Source organism: Dicentrarchus labrax, unplaced genomic scaffold, assembly GCF_905237075.1.
Source record: "Dicentrarchus labrax unplaced genomic scaffold, dlabrax2021, whole genome shotgun sequence".
Classification (NCBI taxonomy): domain Eukaryota; kingdom Metazoa; phylum Chordata; class Actinopteri; family Moronidae; genus Dicentrarchus; species Dicentrarchus labrax.
In genome coordinates this window covers 9995616-10018030 of record NW_026136714.1, presented here as the reverse complement: position 1 = coordinate 10018030, position 22415 = coordinate 9995616, and the positions used below count along the sequence as shown (strand labels likewise).

General features: G+C 39.2%; 1 protein-coding gene across 2 annotated transcripts in view; it reads right to left on the bottom strand.

Annotated features, from left to right (window-relative positions):
• unc5ca (unc-5 netrin receptor Ca) overlaps window positions 1-22415 on the bottom strand; it is a 183682-nt gene that overhangs the window by 79475 nt on the left and 81792 nt on the right. For both annotated transcript variants that reach the window (XM_051421607.1, XM_051421608.1), the window contains exons 2-3: window positions 15248-15484; window positions 988-1131 (exon numbers count right to left, since the gene is read on the bottom strand). In XM_051421607.1, coding sequence (XP_051277567.1) covers window positions 988-1131; window positions 15248-15484 — 381 coding nt within the window. The remainder of the gene's footprint in view (window positions 1-987; window positions 1132-15247; window positions 15485-22415) is intronic.

Genomic DNA, 22415 nt, shown 5'->3' with positions numbered 1-22415 from the left:
GGGTTTCTAGACTCTAGTTAATATTAATACCACATGACAGAAATGTGCCTTTACACATTACAATACGGGCGGCTGTGGCTCAGAGGCAGAGCGGGTCGTTCCTTAATCGAAAGGTTGTGGGTTCGATCCCCTGGTCCTGGTGCCACATGTCGAAGTATCCTTGAGCAAGATACTGAACCCCAAATTGCTCCCGATGCCGTGCATCGGTGTGTGAATGTGTATGAATGTTAGTTTCTGTTCGATGGACTTTGCCATCACTGAGTGAATGTGTGTGAAAGGGTGAATGTGGCACGTAGTGTAAAAGCGCTTTGAGTGGTCGGAAGACTAGAAAGGCGCTATACAAGTACAGGTCCATTTACCAATACAGCCACACAGTTTTAATCCTTTATTTTCATTAAAAAAAACATATTATTATTTAAAGTTATTTATGGACTTATTTTTTCAGCAATACCCATTCCGTATATTCTGCAATTATCTCTCTATAGAGTTTTCATTGTTAGTGGTGGGGTCCGCCATTCAAGTTGGCTCCCTAAACACAAAGAATTCACTGGAAATGATGCATGTATTTAATTCAGCATTACTGTTTTTAATTTTATCTAATTTATATAAGCCTCATTGTTCACTCTCCTAATGTTGCTTTAGAGGTCTATCAAGTTACTGCAAATGTATACCAACACATCCTACTGCTGCTGCTTCACATTAAAAGCATTCAACTGGTGAATCGCAGGGTGTTTTTTTAGTGTGAAGCTGTCACAAGAAATGCCCCGTATTTTAGAGGTTAGCACTGAAAGCAACCATTATTTAAAAATGAACCTACAAAACAAGCAAAGGTGATAACTTTCTTGAATTCTGTTTCACATTTGGGCCGAAGAAAGACAGAATTTACATCTATGTATGTGTTTTGTGAGTAGACTGTACAAACTTCATTGGTAAACAGCATCCTTCAATCATTACACCTTACAAGTGTGCTTAAAGTAATATACTCACATGCAATCCGGACGTGTGCCTTGCGGCTTTTGGTGGTTCCAGCAGAGCTCCAGGCCACGCACTGACACCAGTAATCTTCAGGACCAAATAGCTCCTCAACCTGCTGTCGTGTAATTTCTATACTGGCTTCTCTCACCACCAGACCTGCAAAGAAGAAAAAAAGCACTGTTTAATCATTTGCAATATTAGTGAGATTGAGATTTTAGCTTAAGAGTCTCAAGTTCCAGTTTCTCAGTGAGCCACTGATATTCAAGAAAAAAATCAAGCTAAAATCTATTTAAGCTTCTACTCTGGTGATATGGCTTTTATGTTAGCTTAAGAAGCAAACGCCAAAGCGGTGCATAGAAAATATCTTAGCAAGTAAATAGAAGCAGGGGATAATCATACAATGTCTGCTGCTGTTTACAAACCCAGGTCATTTTACTGAGTAGATTCAGAATGGATTTAATGTAAACTTTGTTAGATTGTTCCTTTGCACTTCTACCACTTATCTCACTCTGCTCTCCAATTCCCTCTTTTCTCTGCTGTTTGTGAAAGCAGCTCCATGTGAAGAATAAGTGTGAGGTTTAAATAGCTGCAACCCACTGATAGGACTGTGAGGGAGCAGAGATAGAGGAGGTCTGCAGTGGAAAGTAGGAGATGAGGAGCGAGGAATAAACTCAGGATGAAAATATGCAAGGCATAGGAGAGGGACAAGTAGAACACGGGGGAAAAGATATATTGAGAATATTGTGGAAATGTATGACAAACTAAAGGAATAATTAAGGAAAAATAAGTTGAAATAGAATAAAGAAAGAGAAGAGGAACATTAGAAAAAGGGTAGACTGTTTTAATAACACACAATTGAGAGCATCGTGACAGAGGCACAGTGAGAGGAAGTTAGAGGATGACAGAGAAAGAGGTGGGAGAGGGCAATGAAATGTGAAACGAAAAGGGAAAGGAGATAAAAATGGGTTTTAGGTAAAAGTATGTGGGGACTGGGGAGTAGACGGGCAAATGCTCTGAGAAAAGATCTTGGCAGTTTATTTCAGGTTCAGCGGCGTTACAAAGACCCAAGCAACAATCTCTATGGGTCTCCACAAATCTGACTTGGGCCTATTACTTACGAAGCCTCTCAGTAAGTTCTTGCCACCAGAGAAATTGAGAGACGGTTACAGTAAGCATGCCAGCATAAAGGCAAAGGGGACAGAGAGGAGGCAAAAAGTAAAATCCAGTGAGCAGGATTGTGGCAGACCAAAGGCCATTAATGGCTGGAAACAGTATTAAAGAGAAACCCATGAGGGCAAAGAGCAAGAAAGGCAGCAAAAGCTTTCATGAAAGCTATCTGGGAGATAGGGGGACATGACTTTTGAGTTAGAAAAAAAAAAAAGATTGATAAAGTAAAGGGGAACTTGGCAATTCAAATGGCACTGATGGCACAGAGACCAACAAGGAAAGCAATGAAGAAAGTAAAAAGCTTGTGGAAGGTACTGCTGGCACAACAAGGGATAACAGCCAGTGAGGGGGAGAAAACTATAAGGGCAAAGAGCAAAGATGGTATAAAAACTAGTGTCGAATACCAGCGCTTGAGCAAACAAGCAAACAAGGGAGATTGTTATGGCTTCACAGCTTAAAATGAAAGCGCAAGGGACATAGCAAGAGAGCTAGATACTAAGAAAATGGCAGCTAAAGAGGCAATTATAACTAGCAAGCAAAGGACTAAAGCTGAACAACTAGTAGGCAAACAGTTGCACAAACACAGTGTGGACAAAAGGGACAAAAAGGATAGGTAGGAGGTGGAGACCAGTGAGCATGCTACTGCCGAAGTAATGAGGAAGGTATAGCAGTTACACTGAATGGTTCAAATGAGCCAGACAGCTAGTTATGGCAAATGGACTCAAACAAATGCAAAGAAAGCATATGGAATGGTACATGAGTGAGGCCATGGGACTTCAGGACACAGCAAGAGATAGGGAGCAAGCTTGTGTTGAAGACAAATAAAGGAAAAACACATGCACATTTACACCTTTTGCATCACTGCGTACATGGCTTATTAAGCTAAGCAAAAACTATTAGTAGGACATTATCATTAAATCACTGGAGCAGTTCAAGGTTTAGCCGATATTTACGTTGCATACTTTGCATTGGAAACAAGAGACATTTATAACATAGAATTAATTAAATAAAGACCCCATCCAGTAAAAATTTGTTTTTTCTTTCGGTTCCTAAAGTCAGATGTTGGATCAGTCAACCTGGTTCAATCTGCAACCTATACAAGTTTGATTCTGCAACTTGGAGCCATTAGTCCACACACACTGAGAATGAACTTAACAGTGAACTACGAGACTTCTTGTGTCCAGCAGGAAAACAAAACTCACAAAATCCACAGAACATGAATATTCATAGATTCTGGACATTTTTAATTAGGTAGTAGAAGTAGATGCATTTTTAATTATTATAATTTGAAAGTTATACTTTTTTGGCAGAACAAAACCATATCAGACACACATTATTGTGTCTTAATTTGTCTAATTCTTTCTTAATACATGTCTGGGGGGGATCTATAATACTAATACTGTGTATTTTTTGCAATAAATAAATGATAATGAATCAGAAAATAAGAAATCTAAAAGTAAGAAGGAAAGAGATGGCATATTCCAGTTAATTCCAGAAAACAGTCAAAACTACTGTACAGATATCAGTCTGCACTCTCACCTGCTCTGCACAGTTTATTGCTTGGAGAATAGTGCTGCACCTCAAGTACTCTGACTGAAAAAACTGCAGCTGACTTGCATTGCAGAAGAGGATGCTTTCTCCCTGCAGATGACTGAAGAAAGCTATGCCAGATTAGTTTTAGTAGCTTTGTGTTTCACCTACTGCATGTAGCATGCCTTAGTGAATATAATGTAAACTACCTCAAGTTTTACACCTCACCCTTGAATTAAAGTTTTTTAATCTGATATGTTGTTAGGAAGTGGTTTCAATAAAAGTACGGCTAACAGTTCTAAAGTAAAGAATTATTACATATCAATATTGAGATGAGCCTGGGATGCTAACTATGAACCCAAAGCAGTGTTGGGTGATGTCGCTGATCTTGTTTAGACAGCCATCCGTCCCAATTTAACAATTCTAACTACATTCTTTCATATATAAATTATAATTATGCCAGCATGTAGTGTGATTTACAGTTCAACCCTGTATGTATGGCCATAAATGTATTTGCTCTTTTAATGAGTGAGATGATTTAAAAAAGAATGCTGGAAGACGCTAGAATCACTCAAGAGTTAGGGATCAGTGAGTGAATAAGGCTGTAAACAGGAAGTGTGTTGCAAGATGCTGCATGTAATGAAAAAGGGAGATATTAGTTAGAGGACAACATAGAGCAGAGAAGGTTACAGAGACATAAGAAAACAGAAAGAGGGAAAACAAAACAAGAACAGAACATATAGTGAGTGAAACAGAGAGCATCAGGGAGAGCTGAGTTGGTTTCACAGCGGGGGAAATCAATGGTTGTAATGATGAAATGTGTTCAATTTCTGAGCGAAGCTGAAGGCTGGAGCTAAAAAGATATACCAATCCGACACTGCTGGCTTAGTGTGCAAGGAAGGCCAAAAGGAGTTGTCAAAGAGTCTGCATACACTCAACTGCCAGCTTGAGAAAACTGTTCAGCAATCAGAACCCTGATATTCTTAAACAATGCCTAAATGGGATATCCTGTTTTCCACTAGATTTGAGAGAAACATGATTTCTTGGCCCTTTATAACCGAGTTTTATGTGTGAAAAAACCTCCAAGATGGAAGTAACGCGGTGAGCAGAGATGAAACAGAACATCGTCCCTCTTGGCGATGCATCCCTGTATTCAAAGTAGGTGGTAGCTTCAGACACATTCACATAGAGAAAATCCTCACTGCAATGTTAATCCCAATGCTCCGACCAAAAAAAAAAGAACCAACCAGAACACAAGTGAGAATTTGGGATTAGACATTAAATGTTAGAAGTTATTGAGGTAACATAAACTTATCCTCCTTTGTGGAGATATACATTTGTTTTTCCCCCACTGTGTTCACATGAAAATGACTTTAATTTGATGTCAGTTGGAATTTAACATATTTAAATATAAGGTTTCCTCCAGTGTCATATGTGTGTGTTTTCTTGTCAGCTGGTAACTAAAAGTGAGGGGGAAAATGATATATACCACAAGCATAGCAAACTGTTTGCAACAGGTCACAAATTTACACCAATCTCCACCGTCCATGAAAGAAAGTCTCTTGTTTTCAATAAAGAAAAAAAAGTGGGAAAAGACAAAGAAGATAAATGAAGTCATGCTGCTCAAATCGGCAAAGCCCCAGTTGTTTCCATTGTTTGTTAATGCAAAGCTCACAAAACTAATGTTGCTGGACAGAAAGCGACTGAATTACCTGAGGCTTATAAAGTCCCTGATCACTCACTGTGTTATTTTGTTTAGATACAGTGCTTAGAGCATTCACGTCATTCGGTTATGAGAAGACAAGCACGAAATTCTGGGTCTCTGTAGCATGACAGTACTTCTTCACATCAACAAAACCACTGCTGTCAGCTGGGGGAGGTGAGGGGAAGGAAGTGGATGAAAAATGGAAGACAAGTATCAAGACAAGTGGATACTGTCACAAACATTTCTATCAATCACAAAACTGCGCACAAGCCCTGAATATTTCTCTTAGTCCTAAACTGTCAGTTCTTATAATAAAGTTTACTTGTCAGCTGGGGAGTAAAAGTACAAGAGTGGGTGAATGTGCTTTGTCAGGTCTGGACTTTTTTATTTGACAAATGGGAGTAAACACGCACAAAAAATAGTTTGGGCAGGTTTTCAGTATAGAGATATGAGATAAATTTACTATCCATGTGGTATTGCTGTTTCAAATACTTTCCGACAAATACTGTACATCTTACTAAACGTAATGAGGAGGAACATTCAACTGCATGTTTCCTTTTTGCAGAAAAAAATTAAAAGCAGAAAGTAGCTCTGAAAAACTGACAGAACAGAAATGTCCTGATAATAACCTCATGTTGTTTGCCCTAACTCCAGTGGCAGCAGAGTTACCACATCCACAATACCTACAATTAACCTACTTGGTAACTTGATATCATAACCAATAAGAACTGATGGCTTAAGACTGCATAAGACCAAGATTATAAAGAAAACACTGAAAATGAATGTGATGTATCTCCAGAAGCTTACAGACATGAGCTTTTCATGTTATCAAATCTGGAGAAATGTTGGAGGAGAAACAGCTGATAAGCAGCTTTTTCACCAAATTGATAAGGAAAGCAGAAAAGCATGTTTTCCAAAAAATTGATTTACACCATTATAACAAAAAGCATACATATGCTGGCAATGAGTCAATTACTTAATCTACGCAATGTCAACAAAATTAATGGGTTTGTTCTAATTAAAGGGATTTGTTCTAATTAGAAACCTTTACAAGCATATCTATGTGTCACTACATAGGCCATTATGGTAATTAACTAATCTCAACCATCTGATTCAAAGTTTTCATAATTTGGGTTTTTAGGAATGGATATGTGTAATACATATAACTGTTTAACTTCAACAAACAGAATTCGGACATGGACATGAAATATTCTGTTAGCCATGTCATCAATTAGAAGCCAAAATATGTGTTTACTGCCATTTCCTTAGTTGTTAAACCCACTGTCTGTTGAACCATGTCGCTTTTTCATATATGTTTTTCCAGTTCCCTCTGTCTCTCTATATACCCACAGTGCTTTTAGAGAAACACATAGATGAAGAAAACAGGCAAAAACAGTAATGTCACGGTCAAATGTGTAAACCCTTGGTTTCTTTGAATCAAACGGACAGGACATAGAAAGAAAAATACATATGGAACAAAGCTAGCTAGACATGAAAACAGAAGCGGCGGTTTTGATGCTAAATGGCTTAGAATCCGAAAGAGATAAGGGAACATGGGAAAAAAGCACTCAAAAGCTTTGTGGTGTTTAAATGTGATCAGTGACAGGTCAAACAGACAGGCCTTTAGGGAAAAGGAACGGGGATAAAGAAAAAGTCAACACTGGCTATTATTATTTCATCAGTGCCACAGAGGGAGAGAGTCTGACAAAAGACAAAAGCATGAGGTCGGAAAAAGATACATGGAGGGGGTGGACACAATAACACCATCAACCCTGCAACAAATACAACATCTGTGAACTGCATACTCCTCCATTTCTGTTGAAACTGCTTCAGAGCCATGTTCTCTCCTGTATTTAAATGAGAAAGATACATGAAGAGACACGAGTTTGAGTCTCCGTTTTAACAAACATCTGCCCAGCTGCCAAAGTGTTTGTGAGCAGTTCACTGAATGCCAACCAGCTCCAGGGATGTTGTTCAGTAACTGACCCAGGACTGTGACCTTCCTGTGGAGGAGCTGCAAGTGAAAACGCAATTTCCCCACAGGGATTAATTCAGGCTTTGAAGCTTCACCACAAACCTCCTACGGTGATTATTGCTACCTTACCTTAGTCACTACTTTTAAAACCAGCCAGTGTGAAAGTTTGAAGACAGTGCTGATGGCTAAAATCGGCTAATGGCACAATATATTTTACCTAGAGGCAGTAATCGAAAAGAAAAGTATAGATTACATCAGCCAGTTTTTAAATACTTGTGTAAAACTTATATACATGCTTCTCAAAGGCTAATAGATGATATTGTGAATATCTACAGATGGGTTATACTAAAAACGAAAAACATGAATAAACAAGTCAAGAAACATCACATATGTGGATCCTTCCACACAGGGACGAGGTACTGAATTGTTTCATAAGTATGGAAAAGGTGTGAATCATTATGCTATGTCTTTCATGGTCACCAGTGGCCAATTGTGTTGGACTAGTCTTAAATTTGGCCTTTGGTCAAATGCAAGTTAGTTTAAAAAAATAGAGACTAACTTATATTAAGCCTAAAAAGTTTCCTCCAGGATAACTCAGCACAAAGACCAGTTGCACCAGATAAGAAAACAAAGAGCGCTCATAATTTGCTAATAATATTGTGGAACAAGTCACACAAAGGGAAAGAGTTTTTAGAGACTGCAATAACCAGCTGGAAATACACAGCAGTGAGGACATAGTTACACGGAATTAAGATACAGCATCTCAACTATGCGGCAAGTTTAAACTGTGCTGAAGTTTTAAAATTATTGATTTTTTTTTTTTTTTTTTTTTTTTTTTTTTAACAGTTGAACTTTCCCAGTCAAATATTTTCTGCTGGAGTGAAGGGAGCTCAGTGATAGTGACGCAATTGCTTGAGCATGTTTCTTAGTTTGCGAAAAAGTCTTGCTTACCCATTATTTCTGGCACATTAGTCCTACTTTAGGAACTGGACAGCTTTGTGCAATGAATTTAGACATCTACCTGAAGTAGATGTGAGCTGTCAAAGTCTGTCTTTGTGAAACTGGCCCCTATGTAATTACAGTCAAACGCCTATGGGACATTTCTGGCTAACATTTTAAATGATCACTCTCCACCACCATCATGAAAACACTAAACGACGCAATACCTGTAGCTACTATTTACTGCACAAGATACACAAGCTATTATGTGAAATAGATTATAGTATGCAAGCAATATGCAAAACCAAAATCACACAGTTTGACAGAGTCAGTTGAGTCGTACACTTAGAAAAGCATTTTGCAGTCAGTGCTCAAGATCTGAGGACATGGCATGTTACATTACCTGAAAGCCCTCTATGAATGACTGTATTAATATCATAAGAAAAGAGAGTAAAGGATGGAGACAGAAAAGGGGAAATGAAATTGAAAAAGTAAAATGACAACAGGATGAGAGGCATTGTGAGAAAAGCGGGGAGCAAGGGTTGACTGAGTTCTTCGCCTACGGAGGGAACTCATCCAGGACATCGACAGAACAGAGTCACCGGTCTGTGACCAATTGAACACTCACTACGCATACAGTAGATTGTGTGTGCACAGATACGTGTGTATGTGTATGTGCACACACTCTCTCTTTATGGCACCCACTCTGACACTGATTGATCATCACAGGTCCTCCTGGTCCATGTTTGAATACCTTTCCTATGTGTGTGTGTATGTGCATGCGTGTACATGTGAACGACATTGAGCGCGCACACTTGTCCTCCAGCCGCTCTACAGAGCCAGTGAACCAGGACATTTCAGGACACCAAAGAAAGTCTACTTCAAACAAACATGCACACACAAACAGTTACACACAGAAGAACATAAGCATACACACACACACACACACACACACACACACACACACACACACAATTTAACACAAAACAAAACATTATCCGACCCATGCACAAACACACACAATCAGCCAATAAACACAGTTGTATATACGTACAAAATCGATAGACAAAAACACAGAGCTGTCTTGCATATGAGGAGTCACTGGCACAGCAGCTAATTGAACTCCTTTATAAATCTTGATGGTTGTTAATAATTGAAATGGAACAATCTCAGCATAAAAAGAGAGGGAGAGACAGATATAAAGATACAGAGAAAGAGAGCAAAGGGGATGGGACATGGGGAAAAGGAGGAAAAAGGTGAGGGCGAGAGGAAAGACGGTAGAGGAGAATGGGAATGATGCCAGAAACAGGGAGCGGGAGAGAGAGGAGAGGAGAAACATTAGGAGAAAGAGAAGGGAGGAGAGACTAAGGAAAAGACGAGAAAAAATCAATACGAGTGAGATGGCAGCAAAGGAGGGAAAGAGGTCACAAATCACCCAAGCCAATACTGTGCGTGCCAATAATGCGTGTGTGTGTGCGCGCGTGTGTAGATGTGAAGTCACAGGTCAGCGCTAGCAGACTAATAACCATTCACACTTTGGCTAATGGAGACAAAGTAAGTAACCTAGTACACAATATGTCATTAGCACACTTCAAGGCTAATGGAGATATACTGAGGTCGTACGCACGTGGCTTAAGCAAACCCTGGAAATGCCTTTCACAATAAGATATGCAATCTAGAAAAATTATGCTGGTTTTCACCTTAAATCACATTCATTCAGACGGCGGTTATGGCTAGTATGTTTTAGCAAATGCCACTGCTAATAATGCTAGTGTATTAAGGGTGCCTGTCTGGAGGAAGGTTGTTTTGGTTCTAAGTACATTATTAAATGTTCCTTTCCTGCTTTGGCTGAGGTGCAGGGAGGGGGCCGGCTGGCGTGGAGACCCAGCAGTAGGTCGAGTTAGCCGTGATTGTCAAGGATACTGTGACAGGCAATGGAGCTGCTTAGGGAATCAAGCCGGTTCCCTCCAGTTGGAAGCTGACCTTAGTAACCCCTAGGCCATCCTGCTGCCCCCTCCTCATTCCCTCACCACCCCTCATCCTTGCCTGTGACCTTCACCTAGCTTTCCCACCCTACAGATGAGGCCCCATGTAACTGCATTTCAAGTAATTTATTGAACTGTCATGAAGTTCCCATAGCTTTACTTTCTATCTATTATAAAGAAAACAAGATGCTCAAAACACCTTATTAGGCAAGCTTTTTATTCAAATTTAAATGTAAAAAAAGGATCTGCATTCTTGTTTGAATTCAAAATTCTCAGTATTAGCACAGCAAATGATGCCTTGCTTTGTGTGTTCCTAAATTAACAATCCAACTATCTGTTCGCTCACTTTTTAAAACGTAATTGTAATGTTAGCTTGTCACTTAAGCGAAGCAGTTGTGCAATTTAATAGAACACAAAAGATTTACAATTGGTGGGGAGCGAAAAGCAGACAGGAAAGAGAAAAAGATGGGAAGAGTTGGGAGCATTCCGCTAGTTGAACATTTTACAAGTCATCACTTTATCGTCATCATGGTCTATTAATATCTCTCTATGCTGCTTGCATTATTTTTCCATGCAGTTTTATTATCAATCAATTTCCTGAATGAGAGGACATTTCAAAGACTCGCTATGCTTGTCAATGTATAATCTAATATCTTTAAAAAATTGTTTGCCTTGTTCCTCATAGAAATGGTTTAGGGGCAAAACTTGTGTGAACATATGTTTGTATTCATTCAAACTAGATTTTATTTTAAAGTGACCTGCATCTTATAAACTTTGACTAAAAATTACAAGCAAATAACATATCTAATGGCAGACATTTTGAGTTGTCATAGCAGGAGAAGAAGAGGTGGAACAGATAATGTTTATGGTTGCTAATGTCTGTAAGTATCTCACTAATCCTTTCCAGTGAGCCAGCATGCACAATACTTGGAGACATGGGAACACTAAATGAAATGTCTGAAGAGTCTTTGTTAATGTTATTAATTACACCAGTGCATATCCTGCTTGTCAAAACATGTCAAAATGCCTGCCATGAAAATGTTCTATTGTCTTTATGAACAATTCCAGACATGCTTTATGAAGGCTTATGTGATGCATTACAAGCTTCATAGAAAAAAAACAGTTAAGTTGAGTTTTGAGTTTGTGTCTAATTATACTACACTGTTTTCACCTGTCTTCCACATATTACTTATATTCAACATTCTTAAATTCATCTTTGCCATCATCTAATCCCTAATTGCTCCAATCTATTTTGTTTTTCTGTACTTTCCCCTCATATGACAAAGAAAAACACTATTTCCATCCTTCTGTTTGACATTAACAACCTTACAAATGGACTGTAGTGCCACCACATATGGAAGCTGTTTGGCACAAAATATTTTCAAACTTGTTTCATTTATGTTCTAACTTTTGTGTGGACATTTTTACTTTTTTTTTAAACTTTTATCTTGATCCCCAAGATAAAAAAAATGCTGTGTTTTAGTGATTAAGCTGACTTTCTCGTCCCTGGAAAAAAGGATGAGAAACACAGGGGGAAAGAGAGAGTGAGCAAGAAAGAGAAAGAAAACAGCAGGATTCATATCACATTTCTCCTCAGCGTGACTCCCTGATATCTGTTGGCCTTTCCAGCCCTCTCAAAGGCACCCTCCATCAGCATCCTTCCATCATCCCCTACTTCTTCTTTCTCAAGCTCAGGTTTTATCTGCTTCTGCTCCCTCCGATTTCAGTCAGTGGAAATTAGAGTAGAGCACAAACCAGCATGCAGCAGGGAGAAAGGAAGATAAAGAGAAAAGGAAAAAAGAAAGAAAGAAGATGGGACAGAGAGGAAGAGAGTAAGCATGAAGACAGGGATAATAAAAGCAGTATGGGGGCCATAGCTTCTAGCTGTGTCTGTGAAACAGCAGGAAACAAAGAGGAGAAAACAGCTTAAGGAGTTTAGGTTTTCACACAGATAAATAGATAAACAGTGCATACACACTGTGCATTCACTAGACACAGACCTACAGTAGGTTTATGTGATTCACCAGAACCATGTTGCATAATGTATATAGTAATCTTTTATAATCCCATTGTCTTTTGTTCAAGGTGATGGTGGTGAAGTCATGATGCAATTCTTTTTTATAATATCACTATTGGACTTGGCATGACATGATAACTTTAGCTAATAGAAAAACAGAATCCATATCAAAATAATACAGTTGCAGCAAACTTTTTTTATTACAAATTCAAATATATTTATAACAACGAGTAACAATAAAGAAAACGCGAAGCACCATTTTCCTGGAAAATGCTCCATTTCCAGGGATCTTCAAACCTCAAGAGCTCTAAATATCGCATAATGCCTGAATGTGTTTTTTTTTTTCATTATATTTTTATGTGTATATCTGTATGGATTATGGTGTGCTTAAGAGATTAAATGTCCTGGAGCAGTACAAAGGAGCAAGCAGCCAATCTTTTTTTTTAAGTGACATTATGCTGGCTTTGTACAATAGAAATTAAGCATAAATTAAAGCACATATTAAGCAGCCCAAACATTTAAAAGATATACGGTTTAAACCAGGCCTGATGGTTTTCAACTCAGATAGATAACTGGAAAATGAAATTATAAAACTTAAGTTTTGTACAAAATGAGACGGTTAATGTGGCTGCAAGACAACCATCAAAACTAATGTCAAGAATAAATTGGACTTGACGATCTAAATACACAGATTGTTTGTCAGTTATATGGCTGAATGGGTGATCCTAATCCTTGAAAGACCTCATGGTGGCCATCACATACATATGAGTATGAGCCTAAATCCATGGGTCGTTAATTAAACAGAATTTCCTCTCAATAACACACTGTCTGGAATCCAGCAGCTAGCAAATGAACGGCTGATGGGAGACTAATAAATGACTAGCAGCTGCGCATGATGTCAGTATTGAACACTGAGGGATGGGAGGAGAAAAGTGAAAAGACAGAATGGACGGATAAGAATGGATGCTTATTTTAGATACACATATAGGTCGTAAGTAGGTTACCTGTTTTGCTTATTGTAGATACACATAAGGTGTCAGTTTAACCTGGGTAACTTCTATTATGGCCAGGTAAAATGCCTGGGTTACGTTACTGTAGCACATAAACACTGAAACACCAACATATGAATGAACAGAAGAGATGATTACATGAGAGACAGAGAAGGAATAGAAAATGGAGAAAACGTTAAAGAAAAAAATAAGTAAGGGCAATGATTAAATATTCAGATGTAGTAGAAGATGTAGTACAAAGAGAAACCAGGGAGAGAGATGAAAACTATTCAAAAGAAATACGACATCAAGTTATACAGAGTTTAAGACAGTTATTAAGGGGTTACATAGACATTATTTTTTCTCTCTTCTATTCTCTGCCACTGTATGCATCTCTCTGTGTGTGTTTCTATTTCTGTACCTGTTGTTTCACTTCTCTCATGTTTACTTCTCGCAGGTTTTGTTGTATTTATTTGCCTCTTCCTTGACTATTCATGTGTGACAGCTGAATCAGGGGAAACATCAAACTGTACTGCTCAGTTGCTTCAGTCTCTGTCTTGGGTTTAGCACAGTAGCAGACACACTCAGCAACCAACACACCAAAGAACACACACACACACACACACACACACACACACACACACACACACACACACACATATATATACACAACACAATGTTTGGCTCCAGGGTCTGCTTTGTATTACAAGGGGAAATCTTTGGTGGGCAAGTCGGTGTGTCAACTTGAGTTGAAAAGTTATGCTTCCTAACAATTGCAATGCAATATACACACTGACAAATATCAAAGAGTGAGGACATAAAATATATACTATCTATTTTGCTCACTTGCCTCAAGAAAAAAACCAAGGCAATTCAAACCCCCACCATGCTGATTTGTGCTACTGTAGACCACTCTGTGTATTTCATTCAGCATGCACTATATATCAGGAGTTTTCAACCTGTGTTTAATCACTCGCTCTGGGGACTCAGGTTCATTAACAAGCAGGTTGAGACCCATAAGCTCAGCTCATGTCAACCTTAAGTCTAAGAAACCAGGTTGTGTACGTCTTTGTCTTCCTGCCAAAGCACAACAGCATGATTCATCATTACCTAGCCAGCAGAGTAATACTGTGTGCTGTCAAGTGACAAGTGTAGAAGTTTGGCTGCAGTCCAGTACATCACTGTGGATCCCATTAAACTGTCCTGTGAACATCGACAGTACAGCACTGGTAGAGGGACAGCTGCGTATACACGCCTGACATGTGACCCAGCCTTCAGCACAAATAACTAAACAGCTGAATAATAGGTTTAACCTGTTTGCTTACAGTGCACCAATGAGACAAACTGGGAAAAAAGTTGGCCATGTCTCCTGGATAGTGACATTTTTATATCACACAGAGCGAAATATCATCCGTGTCTAGCACATAGGAAGTACGCAGTAAAGAGGGGAAAAATAAGGAGTTGATTTACACCTGTGCACCTTTGATATGTTAAAGTACGTTTTAATGTGCCTGCTCACTGGGAGACATACAGTACAAACAGTCTGGGAAGCAACATCTGTTGTAGAAATAAATTCAAAGTGCCAACACTGGCAATGCATGAATGCTATGTTCTCACCCAGAAAACCTTTTTTACTCTTGTTGAGTTGAGTTGAACTGTGTTTTTTTTTTTTTAAAGGAAAACTGTTCTCCTGTGTGTGAACTGACATGCAACAGTATTTAACATGTCATAGGCTTCTTTTACCATGACTGTTTTCTGTCAAAAATGTCTCGACTTAAACATAAAGTTTGACAGTCCCTGTACTGAATACTTTCCCTACATCCCCACAGTTTACATTTCATGTCTTTTCCCAAACGTTTTTCACAGTATGATCTTATCCGTCCACTTCCTACTGCACTTCTAAGTAAATCTCTGTTTTGATCTGTGTATATGTTTGTGTGTATGTGACTGCTAGACTTCACTCACCTGAGTTTTCGTCCACCCTCTCTTCCACAGTATGGTCTTTCTGATGGACCCACTCACTGTTGCACTTGAAATAAATCTGCGTGGCAGGCGTTGCTTTGCAGTAGAGATTGACAGGTTTATTCTTGACAATGTATCCTTCCTCAGGTTCGAATAGGAAGTGAGGCAAGGGCTCCGGTGGGTCGGAAGGGAAGGTTTCCGGGAGTTCGCTCAAACTCAGGAAATCGTCATCATCTCTCACTGTGGGGAGAGGAAAAGAGAAAGGTTCAATTTATGACAGTCACTGCTATTCAGTAGAGATTTTTTTTTTCGCAGCTCCATCAGTCTTTGTTTAATTGACTCCTTTTGAGGCCTAACAGGGACAGAAGTTGGTTCAGGGAGGAAGTGCTGCATTCTTTCAATCGTTCATTATCGTTTTGTGATTCACATCAGTGAGCAGCATTGTCCCCTAAACTGAGTGTGTGAAAGACAATGTCGTTCCCATTTGATCACTAATAATTGCCATGTCTCAAACCGGTGACCTGGACAGAGAACAATTTTCCTCCACTGAGCCATAAAATGCTCCTCTAATCAGCACCTGACTGTTGTGTCCATTTGTGGAAACCTTTTGGCCATCAGTCAGTTTAGTAAGAAAAAGATACAGATTTTTGCGTCTCTGCAATCCTACACAGTGAAGGGTGTTATGGGTAGCCATAGGTTGTAGAGGCTTAATGAGCAGCCAATGCACAAACCCTAATTTAAAAAACGCATTTTGCAACCCTTCCTGGACACACAAACAAAAATGCACACTTAACAGCAAGACTTATAAAGAATTCGGTCTAGACCTGCTCTATTTGAGAAGTGTCCTGAGATAACTTGTTATGAATTGGCGCTATACAAATAAAATTGAATTTAATTGAATTGAACTACTTAAAAAAATGTTTATTCACTTTGTGTGAGTTTAAGTTCACATGCATAAAATCTCAAAAGACACTTACTGAGAACACAAGTGGGGTTTAAAAACATATACATATAAATGCTGCTAGATAATGAAGGCTTCAAACTATACACACACACACACACACACACACACACACACCACTATCTCACCATTGTAAGTCTCATAAATAGATCATAAGGTCACACCATAAAGTGGCACAGTGAAAGTCACTTGCACTTCTTTGGTAGTATTTGGTTCTAAAAACTTGCAGCTAGTTGGTAAACTACTCGCAGGGCTAGCACACTTGTCAGTCACAATTGCACTTTGAGCTTCTTTCTATTTTCTCTGTCCTGGGCCGCTTAGTCCCCCCATTTTGTTCTCAGAACTGTACAACATTTCATAGAGTTAATGGAGGGAGAAGAAACTTGCTGCCAGTTAGCCTGATAACTAATGTTACAATAAGTTTACACAATATATTTAAAAGATGTCAGCCTATTTGTTCTATTGACTCCTGCCTCATAACTGTCTGCAAACCATCCATCTTTTGTGGAGCATTTCATAGCATACTTTGACAGGTGTGGCTACAAAAAAAATGTGGACAGAATAAATTAGCTATGATAGCTTTTGCCATTTTAGAAATCTCTGACTCATTGTTTCCTGAAAGGTCAGTGCTGCCAGGATGGCTTGCTATTGGTCAACAGTGCTAATTTAGGGGTGAATGTTGACAAAAGTTCAACGTGAAGAAAGAGCTTGTAGGCCTACTAATTTACTTTGCCCTAGCGAGTCAACTCATTAACCCTACGATTCATTGAAATTAATTGTTTTTGCTGAGAAAACACAAAGTAATCCTAATCATAAGGCATTCGATTAAAATGCTTTTAACCAATATTTTCTGCATATAGGACAGTAGAGAATGAATTGAGCAGGAGAAGTAGCCTACGGACAGACAGACTGGAAGAAATAACTGAACAGAGTGCTCATTTGGCCAATCCTGAGGCCACCAAGAACTTTATCCTCCTCCTCCTCCATCCTGCTCTCTCTCCTCCACTGTCTTTTCAGTCTGTCCAACTTCACGCCCACCCGTGGCCTCAATCAAAGGGACCCCAAGAATGTTTTGTCACCAGGTTGCCGAGGTCACCAAAACACAGAGGATTACAAGAGCAGGTGGGAGGGAGGGGAAGAGAACTTTCTTTCTTTTTTCTTTCTTTCTGATAGACACACATGCACACAAACACAAAGTACATTTTCTTCTAACTTGTAATTTCCGTCCACTCCATCATCATTCAGTTTCTTTAGGACTGTCTGGACCTTTCCTGTGTGTGTGTGTGTGTCTGTGTGTGTGTGTGTGTGTGTGTGTGCTCCTGTGTGTGATTGCCTCACCTGGAGAGCTGTGACTCACAGGAAAATTGTAACACACGGGGCATTTTTGACACAGCTTCAAGGTTCAAACCCTTTTTTTTTTATCCCTAATGTGTCATGGTTACAGTCACACATAAACGCCGCTAACAAAAACAAACACACAATAGACAAAAAAAGGCAACACATAATTGCGCATTTATACGCCTGTGCACACATACACAATCTTACATCCCTGTGCCCTAACTGTGTGTGCGTGTGTGTGTAGTTGTGGTCCTTATCTTGGAGAATAGCAGTGTGCTGTGGGCTAGAAGCTAAAAGCAGCTTAGGTAAAACAACAAGACACAAATAAGGGAAAAATGAGTAGGCAGTGTGCCCACTTTGATGTCATGAAGCTGACATTTTCTCTCTTAGTTCTGTAATTAGTTCTCTGAGAGTATGGAAATTGGTAGACATTTTCACTGCATAATTTCATTATCTGTGGGAAATTTTCTCCCACACTTGGTTATTTATCCAGTGTCATATTCATCCTGTTCTAAGTCAGCCTCTTTCTCACTTGCTGCACTGCCTCCCCTCTTTCATTGCCATTTCTTGTGACTTTATGTGTCTCCACCACTCTGCTCTCCTCCTACCGCTCCCGCTTTTCACTTTGCCCCAACACCCATTCTCACCCTCATCTGTCATTCAGAAAGCTGGGGGTTTGGGGGGGGGGGGTTCATTGCTCTGGAGCGACAGCTATAAAATATTGATTGGCACAAGAAACATGATAGCCAGAGAAAAGGGTGGGTGGAATTGAGAAAAGGGGAGGGATGGAGAGAAAATGTTCCATGAATAAAAGCTTTCTTCATAAATGCCTATTATTTTCTCTCTTCTGTGCCATCCTTGCTTCTGTGGTTTTCCACACCTTACACTTTTTGTTTCCCATCTGTTTTCCTCTTCCCCCTTCCTAAACCTTCTTCCTTCCTGTTTTCTCCTGCTCTTTGCCCCCACTCCTCTCTCCTTATCTCCTGACAGAGTGAATTACTGATCCTAACAGCCCAGCTCATAAACGTCTTGCCTGAATGCTGTCATCAATAATGGATGGCTGTAGCAGAACAATGTCCAGATTCGATTTATGGTATGCAGTAAATATGTACCGGGGGCAAAAAACACATTTATTCCCTTGCTCGGGCCTGTAGACTTGCCCACTTTAGAAAACCTACAAACCCAACCAATAAATGTCCGTAAATCTGCTAGGAATGTTGTCATCAGAGATGGCCAATCATGTTCAAGTGTCACAGACAACGTGAACTGATCTATTACATGGATAGAGAGATTGATGGATAAATGACAAAGGGAAAAAAAAGAAAGAGGTAGACTGAGGAAGGAAATATATAATGAAAAGGGATTCTATTATTAACATTAGTGGACGTGGTCTGAATTGACTTCTACTGTAAAAATAACATAGAAAAAGAGGCTGCTCATGGTTATGGACAATAGGAGCATGTTCCTACATTGTCGCTGTGTTGCTGAATTGTCTCTTCCAGTATTTTCTATTTTAACTCCTAATAGTCTTACCAGCTCCTAATGGTCTATGTAGAGTTTGTGTGTTTTCTGTATTACTTGTGAAGAGTGAAAAGATTGAAAGACTGAGATATGCTTATATATGATATAGTTAATACTTTTTATGTTAGACAACCAATATTCACACTTATATGTCCCTGTGGATGGGGGCAGCAGCAAAACATATTTTAGCCACCTGAAAAAAGACCCACCTAAAAATAACAAGTGCGCTATATTTCAGATATTTTCAATACTTTACCTGTCAGACAGCCCGTTCTGAAGGGATATTTAAGCGTTTCTATCGCTCTCTCCCAACTGCTTTGGCAAAAAAAAAATAATAATAATTTTGCCTCATAGAACGATGAAGGAGTTGCTGGTCTACTGCTGCCTTGATCCACAGAAAATAACATTCGTTTGGATCCGATCTAATGTTTTAAAAAAACACCAAAGTCACACAATTACACAAACAAACTAACTGATTGAGTCAGTGGTGGACCAGCAACTCCAGTTTTAAATGTTAAATTAAATGTATTAAATTACTTTCTTTTTTTTTTTTTTTTTCAAAGGGGTCTGGCAGCTTTGAAGAGAACATGGAGTGATATAAACTCTTTAGTTTCCTGTCGGAAAGGGCTGCCTGTCAGCAAAGTAAAGTGGTGAAAATATTCCCACTATAGTGTACACTTCAATGATATGAATTCTCTTTTAACATCTGTGCTGGGACTCCTGTCTGCTTCTACTGTAGTTTATACACCAACTATGGATAAATACCTCATACAACTCCACTCCAAAAATCCAAACTATCCCTTTAATAGCAATTCTGATACGTAGCGCTCTAATATATTTCGTAATATAAGTGTTTTCAAGAGACTGAGGAATTCAGACGTATGCAACCGTGTCTGCGACCTACAGCAAACGCAGCCATATAGGGTCAAAATGCCACATGGGTGAGAGTGTGGGTTTTGTGTGTGTGAGTGTGTGTGTGTGTGTGTGTGTGTGTGTGGGGGGGGGTGGTGTGTGTGTGTGTGTGTGTGTGTGTGTGTGTGTGTGTGCTAGGGTGTTGTGTTCTCAGTAAGTGGTCTGTGATGTGTATCAGTGCAGTAGCCGTGGAAATCATGAGATCATACTTCTTAACTTCTTATCAGCTAGTTAGAATCAGCAGCAGCTGCGAAAACATAGACGCGAACAGCAAGACAGGCACACACACACCGTAAATAGACATACAAACTCTTAAAACCAGTACCCCTTCACACCTAATCTTCTCTTACAACACACACACACACACGAACAACTAAAAAAACAAAGCTGGAACGATCCCTATCTGTCTCAGACACTTTCAGCCAAATTCACACTTCTAGACCCATAAAAATAAAACCCAGCCACACAAACACAAATGTGCAAAAACATTTGTGTACACAAAGACACATGGGCTCACATATTTATGATTTTTTTGGTATCCATCTTTCTCTCTGACTCTCTTTCCATCAAACACACACACAGATTATGCCACAAACACAGGAGAATACAAATACCAATTCTTGGCGCTCATATTGCCCAGAACTCCTGCCCACAAACACCCCCCAGAACACACACATACACACCTTTATTCTTTATTATAAACACATTGAATTGAATAGACCTACTAGAATCTTGAAAAGGTTTAGGGAGTTGAGAGCCATTGAGGGAGAGGTGGAAGAGAGTGAGTGAGGGATGATGGGACAGCAGGGAGCTAGTATATCATTGCTCTGGAATTAGATATATGATGCTGCCCATTTCCCAAACACACAGACAGACACACAGGAAAACACACACACACACACACACACACACACACACAGAAATGTGCAGGCACAGAAAAACATGCAAACAGAAGGCACACAAGCATGCAAGCAAACCCACAAGAGCATATCTTCATCCTTTATCCATGCACGCACACACACAAGCTTGAGTAGACCCAGGAATGCAGCACATAGTGTGTGGAAACCCACACACACACAAACACACACACACACCCAGAGGTAGAAACTGAATAATCTTATCTGCTATTCACCTATAGGGCAGCTCTTGTGTTTTTCTCACTCCATGAATACCATAAAGTGCCTGCTTTCTTCTGTCCCTCTTTCTTCCTCTCCATCTCTTTCATAATTTGCCAAGATTACTGCTTGAAGAAAATAACAAATGGATTTGGTAATTCTCTATTTTGAAACACTCCATTGAGGATCATGTCTCAACTTTCTTAAGTGTTTCCTCTTCCACTAATTAATTATTCATGCACTATCTAAACAATAGCTATACGTGTGGGTAAGGGTTTGTTTACCCAGTTTTTCCTCACTATTTACCTGTAATCCATGGTCGCTGAGCAGAGAGTTAGACGTTTTCTATTTATCAAGGCATTTAAAATATTATTGATAGCAGCATGTTGCATGCTACTGTACCTTTAGGAATATCTCTGTTGGTCATGGATGAGACTTCTAAATCTATTTTAATAATAATGTTTTTTTTTCTTCAGTCCTTTACTGGTAATCCTTTCAGCAGCATATATTTTTGCAAAGCCTGTTTTTGAGTCTGTTATGTCAAGGTATTCAGGAACACTTTGCCAGTGGACACAAAACTATTATTTTCAGTAATTACACACTTCTAATTCGCCCATCGTTCTTATCCACAGTTGTTTTCAGGTGATAAGTGCTTCAGATGAGGGTGATATAGCAAGGACCAGCAAAGTTATGTTGGTTCACAAAATTCATGATAAAATATACACTGCCAGTAAGCAGGTGTGTGTGTGGGGTGTGCGTTTGCCAGAGTAAAATCTGTTTATAAAGAACAGATCAAGGACGGGTTAAGTCAGTCGAACTACTTGACATAGCATGCCAGGGAATTAGACACCATGTCCTGGTGTGTCATATCCCTTTTGAAATGAGACACCAGGCGACCAAACATCATCTGCATCTATCTAAAACTTAATCAGGGTCTTGTCCTCAATCGGCACTTTGATAAAAGCCACATTATTCAAGACACGAGTAGACATGCAAAGTGAGAGAACTTAATCACTCCATTAAGGGATCATTGAATTTACATATATTTGAGTATAAATTTCAGGAGAACTAAAATATGAAAACATAGTTTAATGCAAATATATATACAACAACCCTTCACTAAATCACGTCTTTATGAAGATTATTATGGTCACTTTTTGTTAAGAGGTATTGATTCTATGGTCACTTTTCCCCTGTAGTTTGTGGTTATGTTGAAATGTATTATATTGCATTGCCTCTCAAATTTTCTTCCAATAGCCCATTTAGCTGTAGACTTGTTGGGGTTTTAGATTGAATCCAATACAAATGAACGTTGAATATTGGA